Genomic DNA, 12428 nt, shown 5'->3' with positions numbered 1-12428 from the left:
GGGAATGCCCAGCAAGCTGGCAATGTGGTGCAGAGCTGCTCCCCCTCCCCCACCTTCATAGCCTTTAATGCAGGGCACTGTCTCTTCTCTCATTCCTTTGACAGGGTTGGCTGTGCGACTTAATCTGACAAGGACTAAGCATTGAAATAAACTCAAATGACGTCCCTACAAACTCCCCAGCACAGCCACAAACGGGATTGTTAAACAAAGAGTAAAGGCTTGGTTGTTTATTTCTTCCAGCTAATGGAAAGCCCTGATTTTTCTAGCGACTCTTGCCCAGATACCGCCTTGACCTCACCAAATAACATCCTGCTGAACACCGTTGTCCTTCTATGGCTCTTTTCTCCCAGCTCCCCCAAAAAGGGCACTGGTTGTTCCAACACCTCCCCACTACCAAAGGGGGAGTCACGATTTTCATCCTCCATGAAGCCGCCACACAATAAGGGGCAAAGCAAAGGCTGAGAAGGCAATGTCCTACCTCGCACTTTCCTCCACTTAGGCCAGATTTGATCCTGGTACAAAAAAATAGGCTGAGTTCATGAAAGGCAGTTTACCAGCCTTTGCTCTCCCCACAGTGAAGGAAGCGTCTCAGGACTTCCAGAAAAAGAATGCACAGAAGCAATATAAAAAAAAACCCAAATTAATAAGGATCAAAAATTAACTTGAGTCTTTCTAGACCTGAGTTTCTCCTCTCAGTGTCCACCAGCCTTAACAAGAGTTAAGTGCATCTCCCCAGCTGGGAGCATCCTCTGGCCTAATTGCCAATCTTAATTTCTAACTGCTTCCATTTCAACTGCCAGCTAATTTAATTGGAAATCAACACTCAGAAATTCACCCCTAGGACAAATTCCACCTCTAGCCACCCACATCTGGGAAGGGCTGGAGCTCCCACATTGATAGGACTGCCTACTGAACTGGGAGCTCAGTGCAATGTCCTCCTGGATAGTCTCAGCATGTGGTTTTACTCCCCACATTCACACAAACCACTGGAGCACAGATCTGACTTATCTTTGCAGAGGAATGCAACTTTGTAAAGGGTAACTAGCTGCTCCTCAGAAGAAAGAAGCATGGTTAATCCTGACCTGGGGCAGAGTCAGAGAGAAGGTAATTGTTAAACCCTAATCCTGTTTCCTTCAGTCCTTGGGATAGTCTCCCCCTCCCCCACAAATGGTTTTTAAGGTGTGTGGAGGGGGGGACGTTTAAAGAGGAAGGTAGTCTTCACGAAGAAAAATCTTAAATAGAAAACTCAGACCCCAGATCAGTTCAGCCTCTATTCCAAGCTCTGTTTAAACTACATTATAACTGAGTCCATTTTGTGATAGCCAAAGAATAAGTGACAGAAATTAAAAGGGAGGAAAGAAATTGAAATGGATGGTTTTTCACGGTTGCAAGTTAAATAGCCAATTCAGAGCTAATTAAGCAAGTTCCTTTCCCTCCTGTCTCTTTGGGCTGCATTTGGCCAAATGCACAGGTCTTCTTCTACTGCAGTGCTTTCTCAATTACCAGTTCTTAATTGTTTCTACTCCAGTGGTACCTAGAGAACCAGGGTCCCAGTGCGGCAAGCTCCACATTCAGTGGGCATGCTCCCTTTCCCAATAAGCACAGTCTCAATTAAAAAAAGACAGGAGGAGGAGGGGAACTAGAAACCCAGAGAGAAGTGACTTGCTCAAGGTCACATAGGAAGTCTGTGCCAGGCCTGGGAATACAAAGCAGATCTCTTGAGTCCAAGGTGAGAATACCAGTTCTGAGACAAGGCTGACCTCTCTCTTTAAACAGGTTGAAAGATATGTCCTAAATGAGATGTACACCTGGAAGCAGAAAGGAGTTCGTACCATTCTTTCCTATGTCACACTCCACACCAGCTGACCAGACAGACACCACTGCAGCCTCTGGAATGTCCTCCCTGCTCCATTTCTGCCTGTGAAGATTTTCAAACCTGCAGACTGCTTTGTTCTCTATGGTCTGGGCAGGTTACCTATACTGACCACAAACCCAGACAGACTCGCGCAGGCCAAACTTGTGTGTTTAAAGTTGTCAGCATGTCAAGCTACAGATACAATGAGAAAGAGCCAGAAATCCATTTGGATCTCAGGGGCATTTCTGTTGATTAACTTTGTATTACAAAGCATACTGGACATGGCATATGACACTGGCATGTGTATTTTAAACCAGTGGGGCTGATTTTCCCCATTCAGACCAGCAGCAAAACACTCCACAGACCTCAGAGGAGTTGCTGCTAATTTTTACACTGGAGTGAACAAGAGGAGAACAAGCCCTATTTGCATGAGATTGCCCAATTATTTTAACAGCAGGGTGCAAGCCATGCCAGGCAGTAACCACACGAGGCCTGGCAATATGCCAGCATTAGGACTTCCACTGGAATATTACCAAATTTTAGACACATCTCACACATTGGAGTGACCTCCAACATGGCCCGTGTATTGAAAACACACACACACACACACACACACGTTATTCCACAATCATGTCGGCTCTCATGATATTTGAGCGCAGAAGTGGAATGATCTAGTGGATAAAGTACTGTGTTGGGAGCCAGAAGACAAAGATTCCTTACCTAAATCTTCCACTGACCTGCAGCCTGACCTTCAGTGTGTCATTTCTACTCTCTGGGCCTCTCCTTCTCCTGCCCTTTGTTCATCTGATCTATTTAGGGCAGAAAATTCTATAGATTTAGGGCTGTGTTTGTATGGCACCTAGCACAAAGGATCCAGGCTTGGCTGAGGCCTCTATGAACAGTTACTGTAATACATATAAAATATAAAATAGACTGTCCCAGTCACCAGTAGCAAGCATGGTAGAGGCCTTCCAATCCCTTGGTATAACTAAATAGCAATGCCTGGTAAATTATTTAAAGAGCAAACCTCACACAAACCAGCAACTTGGAGAGAGGGAGAGAGAGAGAGGTAAATTAGAGTAAGCTTCCAAACTTCCCTCCCACTTTGCAGTCTCCCCCATCTCTTCACTGGGTACATACAGAGTTGGGAAGCACATAGCGACCATAGGCACTAGCCAACAGAAATGTCTTTCAGGCATATTATTTATTTACATTTTGGTGGCAGGTAGTAGCCAGGACCCTGTGGTCCTGGGACTTGTACACATGTCACATTGAGACCTTCCCCACCCTGAGAGAGGAGAGTGTAGTACCAGAAAGGACAAGGTGATACTGGTCAGCGTGAACGACAGAAGTTACAGCAAGCCCAGTCTCACTGATGTCAAAGTGTTGTGTGGTATTGGTACAGGGAGGAGTTTTAAGGAGGGATTCGAAGGATGACAACTAAGTAACTTAAAAAAAAAAAAGCTGGGTTCAGTGCTGGGCATTCCAGAAAGCAGAAGATGATATTGAGGCCCAGGTGAAGTGCATCTGAATTTTGCAACGTGAATTCTGTCACAGCACTTCTTTTTTATTTTGTTTCATCAACTTGTGGCCTACAATAATATCTGATAGAACACTGAAGTCCAGGATTATAACAGTAAGAGCAGCAAAAGTACACAACCCCCCACTAAGTCTCCCTTTCAAGCAGACTAGCCGTAACGTGCACTGGTCATTATTTTTAATTAGATTTTTTTTTCTGGTATGAGTGTTTCTCTGTAATTTCCACCCTGTCCCTGGACTGTGCTAATATATCCACCAAGTAAAACAGTCAAACCAGCCTGTAGCTAACCTTATGTCTTAACATTCAGTACAGAAGAGTAAAAAAGAATGAGACCTATTCAGGACCTAATCCCCAGTACACCTGTCGGTTTGACAATCAGGAGGCTGAGGAGAAAAATGACCCACCAAAGAGTGTTAAGAGATAATAGGAAAGTGTTCTTTAGTCTGCTACCAGGAAAACTGTTTGTTAAGAAACTCAATAACATTCATGTTTGTTTGAAATACTAATTGTTAGAAATCCATCATTATCCATTACTTGGAGATTTGGACCAAAAGTGGGCATCTTGAAAGAAAAAATAAAGACTCGTGATGATCGGGGCTTGATGCAGGGTGAAATTCTCTAGGCTAGGTTATGCAGCGGCTAGATAAGATGATCCTAATAATCCTTTTGGGCCTTAAAACATCTGCCAAAGGAAGAATTCTGGTTCAATGAACTCCCTAGCACCTTTTCTCAGGATGCAGTTAACTGCCAAAATTAGCAAACAGATGTTCTTCCCCAGGACATTTCCAAGAGTCAGCCCCTTCTGATAAAAGTAACGGCTGCATTTACAGAAAAATTCACCCAAAAGAACATCAGGGGAAAAAAAAAAAATCAAAGTTCTACCATCTGACAAAGGAACCCCAAGGCCAAATCCAGCAATTGGGTTGGGATGGGAAATTATGTATTCCATGGTATGCTGAGGATGCATTCAGATTCATTTGTTCCCCCATTAAATCCTGTCAGTGACAGAAGAGCAGTGTGCACCCAGATATTTTAAGGTGGTTAATAAATGAGAAATAAAAGCAAAAGCCATATGGGCAGGAATACTGGAAGTATGTGTTGCATCCACACATTAAGAAGCACTTGAGAAATCATCATGTCTACAGGCCTTTTTGCAGACGGAGAGGAAAGATTATTTGTTTAATGAGACATTGCATTTCTGGAGAGAATAGAAAGCAGCAGCGAGTAGCCGATTAAAAAACAACCCAAGAAACCAAAAAAAGGATCAATAACAAACTCAGAGCATCTTCATGACCCAAGCATGATGTGACCCAGTGAATGATAAGGCCGCTTTCTGCTACAATGCACTAGCACCCCCAGATTCAATTAACCCCCTCACCTACAGGCAGCACCATCCTCCTTCAGGCACAGTGCCACAGACCTCTCCTTCCCCCCCTCACTACTGTTTTTTTCGGGAAAGGTAACAAAGGTTTCATCTGCATCAGGCATTCAGCCAGTTGGTAAAGCTGCACCATTACAACCCCTATTCCCCAAGCAACCAGGCACACTTAGGGTCTTCAGGGTCAACTGGTGCACTGTGGCAATTCCTATCCTCCAACTGCCAAGTCACAGCTAACCCTAAACACAGGCAAAGCTGTGCAACTGCTTCAAGGTATACTGAAATCTGGAAATCTATGGGCTGCTCAGGAGCAACTTCAGCGAGTGTGTAACTTTAAACAATCCCTCTGGCGTCAGTGGGAGACACTTGAGTACCTTGCGGAGCAGGGGCCTCAGCGAGCTCTTGTGTTGCATTGTCCATTTTAAGAAATGGGCTTTACCACCTGCATTGCAACACAATAACTCATTAGCAGAGTGGGGCAACGGGTCCAAACTTGTGAATGTCCTGGGGCAGAGGACCTCTTCAGACTGTTTTGTGAGAGGTAAGAGAATTCAGAGGTCAGTTGATTTTGGGTCCATATTATTTCATATCCTATCTACAAATTAGTAGCAGCAGCAGCAGTAGTAATAATAATGATGATGATGATGATTTAAGGTTTCCTGGCTGCAATAGTCGAAGTGCAAATCCAAATCAGAAGAAATTAAGCAGGGCAGTCGTCTGCTACAGCAAACTGTCATTGTTCCTTTGACTTGGATGGCAGTGTTACAAAATTACAATGATGACAAAGCCCCAGAGTGGATACAGTATCCTTACTTAAAACAGGACTAATTACTTACACAGTGGAGGGGAATTTTACACAACTTACACATCTACAACTTACAAGTTCCTTGGGCTGGGCTAATTAAGAACGTTATTTTCTAGGAACTTGTAATTTAGCCTTGCAAGTCTCAGGGAAATGGAATTTGTTTGTTACAATACTTCTACAATTCAGAACATTTGGACTGGGAGCTTTCACTGTGCACTTTCAACTGCCTCCTAAGAAAATGACTGCATATAACACTTGTAAAAAACAAACAATAAATAAAAACTCACATGCACCTTGCCAATAGCATATGTTCTTCTAACTAAACCTGCACAGTCCTGGACTTTTCTCCAAAACGTCCAGGTTTCCCAGGAATATTCCTCACCTTGTAAAGAGCCCGATTAGACTTCTGTGCATTGGTAAAATACATTACAATACTGCCCAATTCCCTTTAGTGAGAACCTGTCTGGAGTGAAGTTATGCTCACTGCTTTGCCCTTGGAGCCAGAATGCTGAAAAGTTATATAGAGGGGAGGGAGAAAGAAACTGGACGAGGCAAGAAGAGGACAGCAGTGCCCGAGATGACAGTAGCTCTGTGCATCTGTGCATGCACACACACGCACACACACCATGCCCCCCCACACAAACACACCCATGTCTCACACACACACCATGACAGACGCCCCCATGTCCTCCCCCACACACACATGCATGCACACCACGCCCCACATGCACACGTACACACCCCATCACACACACCCCATGACCCCCACACACATACCCTATGCCCCACACACACACACCCCCATCTCTCTCACACACATCTCTTTCTCTCTCTCTCTCTCACACACACACACAGTGCCTCACACACGCACACCCCATCTCTCTCTCAATTCCCCCCCATACCTCTCTTTCTCTCTCACACATGCACACCCTGTGCCTCACCCCCCCATCTCTCTCTCACACCCCACCATGCCTCTCTTTCTCTCACACGCACACCCCATGCCTCACCCCCCCCCATGCTTCTCTTTCCCCTCACACCCCCCATGCCAGCCCCCTTTCCGCCCGTCGGGGCAGCCCGGGGAGCTGCCGCGCGCTCCAGAGAAGCCGGGAGGGGCCGGAGCGGAGGAGACCCCCCGCCCCTTTCAAACCACCGTGCAGCGGGGCGGCTGTTCAAACCCCCCACCCAACCCTGACAGATGTGCGGGCTCACAACAGCTGCAATGTCCTTGGACTCCGCGGTCTCAGCCCGAGACACGCCCCGCGGGGAGAGACCCGGGCCCGCCGGCTCCCGGTGCCGCCCGCCGTGCAGGAGGCGGGGAGGATGCTAAGAGCCCCGCACAACACACACGCACACCTGGCAGCCTCTCAGCCCGAGCCCGGGAGCTCCCCGGCGCTGGGTGCGGGATGCCCGGCAGCTGCCCCGGGAAAGTTGCGCCTCCCGCCCGCCCGCGGGCACTCACCGAGCAGCATGGTGCCGCCGCCGCCTGGCGGGCCACGGGTGCGGGCACTGAGCCGGCCTCGCTCCCCCGCGCTCCGGCTCCGGCGCAACCCCCGCCCCGCTGGGCCGGAGACACTGGTAGAAGCCGCCCTCAGCCCAATCAGGAGCCCAGAGCGGGCGGGGTTGGGGGGGGGGGGGGAGAGTAACGCCGCAGCCTCTCCCCGCTGAGGTCCTGGGAGCGGAGCCCGGCCAGGGGGCGGGAGGGTGGCAGTGCCCCCTCTCCCCGCCCCACTCCGCTTCCCCGAGCCAAGAAACTTCGGAGCGCCAGCCTGCTCGCACGCCGAGGACCTGACCCGACAGCTTCTGGCGCCCCGCGCTGCCCTGGTGCCCGGGAGAGGGAAGGGTGGAGGGGCAGATGCCAGGCGCACCTGCCGCGGGGGCAAAGACGAGCAAGGACTGTGGGGAGGAAAGGCAGGCAGGCAGGCCTTCAGATCTGCCCTGCAGGGGCTTTTTGTCCCCTCCAGCTCTTGCTCCAGGCTTGAGGGTTTGGTCCTGCCACTCCCCACCCCCTGGGGTGGTGCAGCTTGTGGAGTTAAGGCTGGGTGTATTGATGGCAAGTGCCCCTAAAGAAAGGGGCACAGATCATCTTCCTGCCCTCCGACGCAGAGTGCCACCAGGTCCCAAGCACATTTGCCATGCAGGCAGGACCCTGTGCCAGGTTGGAGGTTCTCCCCACAGGGAGGTTGTTAATCACTGAAGCAGAGAGAAAGAGGGTTGGAAGGGACCCTGGGAGGGCATCCAAGCCAGCCCCCTGCTCCAGGCAGGACCATCCCCAACTCTATCATCCCAGCCAAGGCTTTGTGGAGATGGGTCTTAGAAGCCTCTATGGATGGAGATTCCACAACCTCGCTGGGTAATCTGTGGTGAGAGAGTTTTTCCTAATACCTAACCTCAACTTCCCTTGCTGCAACTTGAGACTATTGCTCCTTGTTCTGTCATCTGCCACCAGTGAGAACAGTCTAGCTCCATCCTGCCTCCTGACAATCACTGAAAGGGAGGGAGTGAGGTGCAGCTGGCTGGGGAGGGGGATCCCACAGTGGGAAAGGCTGAGAAATCTCAGCTTCAGGTCAGTGGTTCCCAGCTATCTGCAGGGGGGCTCAGCCTGGAGCCTACGCTGACATTCGCAGGCTCCAGCAACATAAATATGGGATGCTGGCAGTCATCAAAGGCCCCATCACTTCCTTCCTCCCTTCTGTTTAAATGCTGCATCCAAGAATCGCTACAAAGATAAAACAAAGGGCAGCCACCCTTCCAGCAGGTGCCCTTCTTCCGTCCCCCCACTCCAACAATCTGCCAGCCAGATGTGCGCAGAGAGCAAAGGAGAGGATGGGAACTAGGAGGAAGGGTCCTGGCCCCTAGGCTGAGCCTGACACCGGTGATGATTAGTGCCTGTGGACAGCTCTGAGACAGAGCTACTGGCAGTATTACCCCACCAGCCTGCAGGGCATGTGGCTGGCTAACACACCCTTGGGCACCTGCATGCTACAGCTGCATAGCTGTACACCTGCCAGTTGCAAACAGCAGTGAGGAGTTGTTGGACGAGAGCTGTGCTGTCTGCCTATAAGGTGGTGCAACAGAAATGCCTTGGTTCAGGTTGGGACCATTTTAGCAGGCAACGATGCTAAGGTAGATTACACAGCCGAGCCCAAGCACACTGGCAGGTGGGCAGACAGACTCCCATGCATGCTGCTCTCTGCAGGCTGGTATACAAAACACAGAGACCTTATTCAGGCAACTGTCAAAATCCCACTGGATTCAATCCAGGAAGCTGTTCTCACCAACTGCTGCAGAAGACACCATCTTTCTCCAAACAGAAATGATTGGGGTCCCCCTCCTTACCTCCTAGGCTTTTGGTCCTTCTTCATGCTGCAGTATATATAGCTCCAAGTCCTGGTGAGGGCATGCTCACTTCAACCAGAGAAAGTTACTTGGTGTCCTTTCCACTGATACCAAGGATATAACATACCATGTACCAGGTTAGCAGCTCACATGGGTGTAACAGGGGTGGTGACCAGGTCTAGCAGCTCAGAGATAAATATCTTCTTTTCCATTTCCTGGTCTGAAGCATTTTGGCTTGCCTGAATTATAACACTTTAAGCTTAGCTGGGGCCTCTCTGATAAAAAAGCTAGTGGAGAAATGATCTAATTTGGGGGAAAAATGGATGGAAACAAACATTTTTTCTTTTCCAATGCTTTAGGTGACACAAAAACAGCAAAAGAACACCAAGGTTTCTATTGTGCAACAAAAAGCTGCTATATTTTTCCTGAAAAATGAAAATTTCATTGTGCTGGAAAAGTTGTTTCCCATCCCAAATGAGGCAGATGAGAATTTTTCAGCCAGTTCTATCCCAGAAAGTCATAGACATTAACTGAGACTCATGATCTGTGCCAGGTTAATAAAAACAGGGAGCTGTATTTTGGAGATAAGTAATCTGAAGCAAAGAAGAACAAAATGACATGCTCAAACCTTTAAAGCAAGGCAGAAACAGACCACAGCTAAAGAATGCTGATTCCCAGGCCCCTGTTTCTGACATTAGATCAGCAGGAAACCCAGGAGTGCCAACTCCAAGTTCCCTCTGCTCTAGTTCAGTCGACCCCTCTCCTCTTAGATCTAGGAACAGACCCCAAGAATGCTCTAACCATTAGACAACACCCCTTTTCCATCCCAAACAAACTTCTTCCTCACATATTTGTCTCTGACGCCAATGCTTAAAAGTTCTATAAGAAAGCACGATGGCAGAATTTTCATCATGTTTCCCAGGAGTCTGGATCTAGTGCAGTAAAGTTTGCCTGATTACCAATGTCTTTACAGAGCACGATTGCTTCTAACAAGAAAGAAAATTAAAGCCAGACATGAGTGGGTATCAATTAACCTACCCAGAGATAATTAGAAATGATTGTCTTCCAGAGCAGTGGGGATTTGTTCAGAATGTGATGTGTTCTCATGCATTTAACACTACATAATCTCTCACTCCTCGTGGCTGTGAGGGACCCAATTCTATCCTGTTAGAGGAGCCACTGAGTTCAGTGGGACTCCACAGCATATGCATCAGTGAATGTACCGGTGACATGGTCTAATGGAGAGCTCCAAGAGTCAGGAGGGCATGGTCTATCCCATCAGGGATACCTTTTTGTCAACTAATTTACTCACTCTCTGTGCCTCAGTTTAGAAGCACAGGAATTGCTCAACTGGATAGATCTGAGATCAATCTGGCCCAGTACCTTATTTCCGATTGTGACTGCCTGCTTTAAAAACCTTGCTTGACTCGAACAGGCACCTCCATCCTGGCATTTAGTAGTTAATGAGCTCAAGTCAAGATGCACAGTGACTGTTCTTTCCATAATTGTTAACATCCCTTACCAATAAAATAACTCCGGATTTTCCTGATGCCTCCTTTGGAACATCCAGTCCCTTTTTGAATTCTGCCCAGTTCTTGACATCAGCAACTTATCCTGGTTCCTCCATCTGAATTATGTGCCGTGAAAGAAAGGACATCCTTTCACTTTTTTGTCTATTTGTAAAATGGGGATAATGTACCCATCTTTTTTCTTAAAGTGCTTTGTGGCCTGCCAGTGAAACATAGGAGAGAAGAACTAAGAACTGCATTAAAATGACTCTTTCATAAATTGGGTGTTTAGGAAAATATGATAGAAATTTCCCTCTTTCCATTAAAAATGAAGACACAAAAGCCAAAGAAGCCTATGCCCTTTTCCAGTGACTTCCAGAGATGCACAAACTTTGTTTCAGAACAGGTTATATTCTAATGCAAATGCTAACATTACTGCATTCTGCAAAATGCCAACGTCATTAAAGATATCTTGCTCAATGCAGTTCAGTTTGGGTTTCTCGAAGATCTGCTTTTTTTTTCCTTTAAATCAGCCAGATATCCAGCTGATACTTGGGAAACATCAGCAAGTTTAGCTGGCAAATCTAAGCATTACTCTGTATCAGGAATTCATGGCAACTAATAGCTAAGGAACAAGTGCAACAACACTAGTGCACATGTGCTAAGTTAGCCTTGATTATCACACACTGAAGATGGATTTTGACATATCAAAACTTAGCTTTTGGTCTGAACTCCAACATCACTCGGGAGTTCCCAGATTATTTTTGCAGAGAGCAATGCTGTGTTTAGAGAACAAAAAGATGATAAAGAGTGTGAAGAGCTGGGGAGCTGAATAAAAAACAAATGAAATATGTTCACTGACTCACCGGTGGTGACTGAAGCTTTGAGCTTGCATATGCATGTGTACAAACACTCTCCTCCGATATTTGGTTCACAGTAGTTTGCAGCAGTACATTTAGCCTGGATGCTTGCTAATCTAAAATTGACAGCTGGTCCCCCGAGTGCCTGTTACTGGTCTCTCCTAAGGCTATTTACATGATTATTAATTTGTTTCATGTCATCGCAGCAGTTTGGCACTCACATAAGCAAACATTAAACCTGAAGAAGAGTGAAGAGATTAAGAGACTGTTAAAAGGCCCAAAGGGAACATGATGCCCCTGCAGTTCTCTATTTTTTCCATACTGCCACCCATGTCCCAACAGAATCCACTTTGTGGATCCTCCTTCCATCTAGCCCTAAAGAAAGGAACTTTGGGCAGTGACCCACAATTAGCCTCTATATAACCACAGGAATTTTAACCCCCAGGGTAAAAAACCAGCATCTAATCTAACTTCAGCCTATCACGGGGCATAGAATTTCACCCAGCGATTCCTGCAGCACCAGGGATTATTTCCCCACCTTTCCATTGGTGTCAGGTATCAACCTGAGAGTTACAAACCTCCCCACCAAGGCACTTGGCTGCTGTTGCTGTGGATTTTCATTTACGTTTTACATGAGGCTTTGATAGAGTTTTGTCATTTGCGGTGGAGCTTTAGTATTCAGCACAGGGTTACATCATGCTCCCAATCACATCTGCGAGTCCAAGGACACCGTCACATCCAGCGCCTTGCTTTTAGGACATGGTCAGGTCATTGAGCTGGTCTCCTCTCCTGAGCTGTTTTGCAGCCACTTCCTGGCTTGTGCCAGAGTTCTGACTAACCGAAATTAGCAACTGTGCTTGAAGTGAATACAAAGGTATAGCTCGGAGTGGAGAAAAAAAGATCATAATGGGATAATGCTGAATTTATGGGGCTGGGCCCTGGTGGCCAGCTGCAGAAGGAAGACTAATTGCAGGTAACAATTTCAGACTATTGCTATTATTACTTCTTTGTTTCTCAAGTCACTGTCACTCCTCTGCTCAGTGGTACCAGATAGCTAGAATTTTGAGGCTGGCTTCTCAGCAGAGCCTGGGTCTATTCCAAGTATAACTCACTACATTTACACATATATACCAGCCCTAGATCAGA

At 47.2% G+C, this 12428-nt stretch overlaps 1 protein-coding gene and 1 long non-coding RNA gene across 6 annotated transcripts in view; one reads left to right on the top strand and one right to left on the bottom strand.

Annotated features, from left to right (window-relative positions):
• LOC102573871 (zinc finger protein 385C) overlaps window positions 1-12428 on the bottom strand; it is a 240369-nt gene that overhangs the window by 93657 nt on the left and 134284 nt on the right. The window contains exon 1 of one of the 5 annotated variants that reach the window (XM_014604701.3): window positions 7038-7191. The exons of the other annotated variants lie outside the window; for them this stretch is intronic. Coding sequence (XP_014460187.1) covers window positions 7038-7047 — 10 coding nt within the window. The 5' untranslated portion in view covers window positions 7048-7191. Of the gene's footprint in view, window positions 1-7037; window positions 7192-12428 lie in introns of those variants that run through there. 5 annotated transcript variants of the gene reach the window in all.
• Window positions 1038-3506, top strand: LOC132250331 (uncharacterized). The gene is made up of 2 exons (XR_009462002.1): window positions 1038-1104; window positions 1777-3506. It is a non-coding gene; the product is annotated as an uncharacterized LOC132250331 (long non-coding RNA).

Source organism: Alligator mississippiensis, chromosome 4 (assembly GCF_030867095.1).
Source record: "Alligator mississippiensis isolate rAllMis1 chromosome 4, rAllMis1, whole genome shotgun sequence".
Taxonomy (NCBI): Eukaryota; Metazoa; Chordata; order Crocodylia; family Alligatoridae; genus Alligator; species Alligator mississippiensis.
The sequence above is the reverse complement of the archived record's forward strand: the minus strand, read 5'-3'. Positions and strand labels throughout refer to the sequence as shown.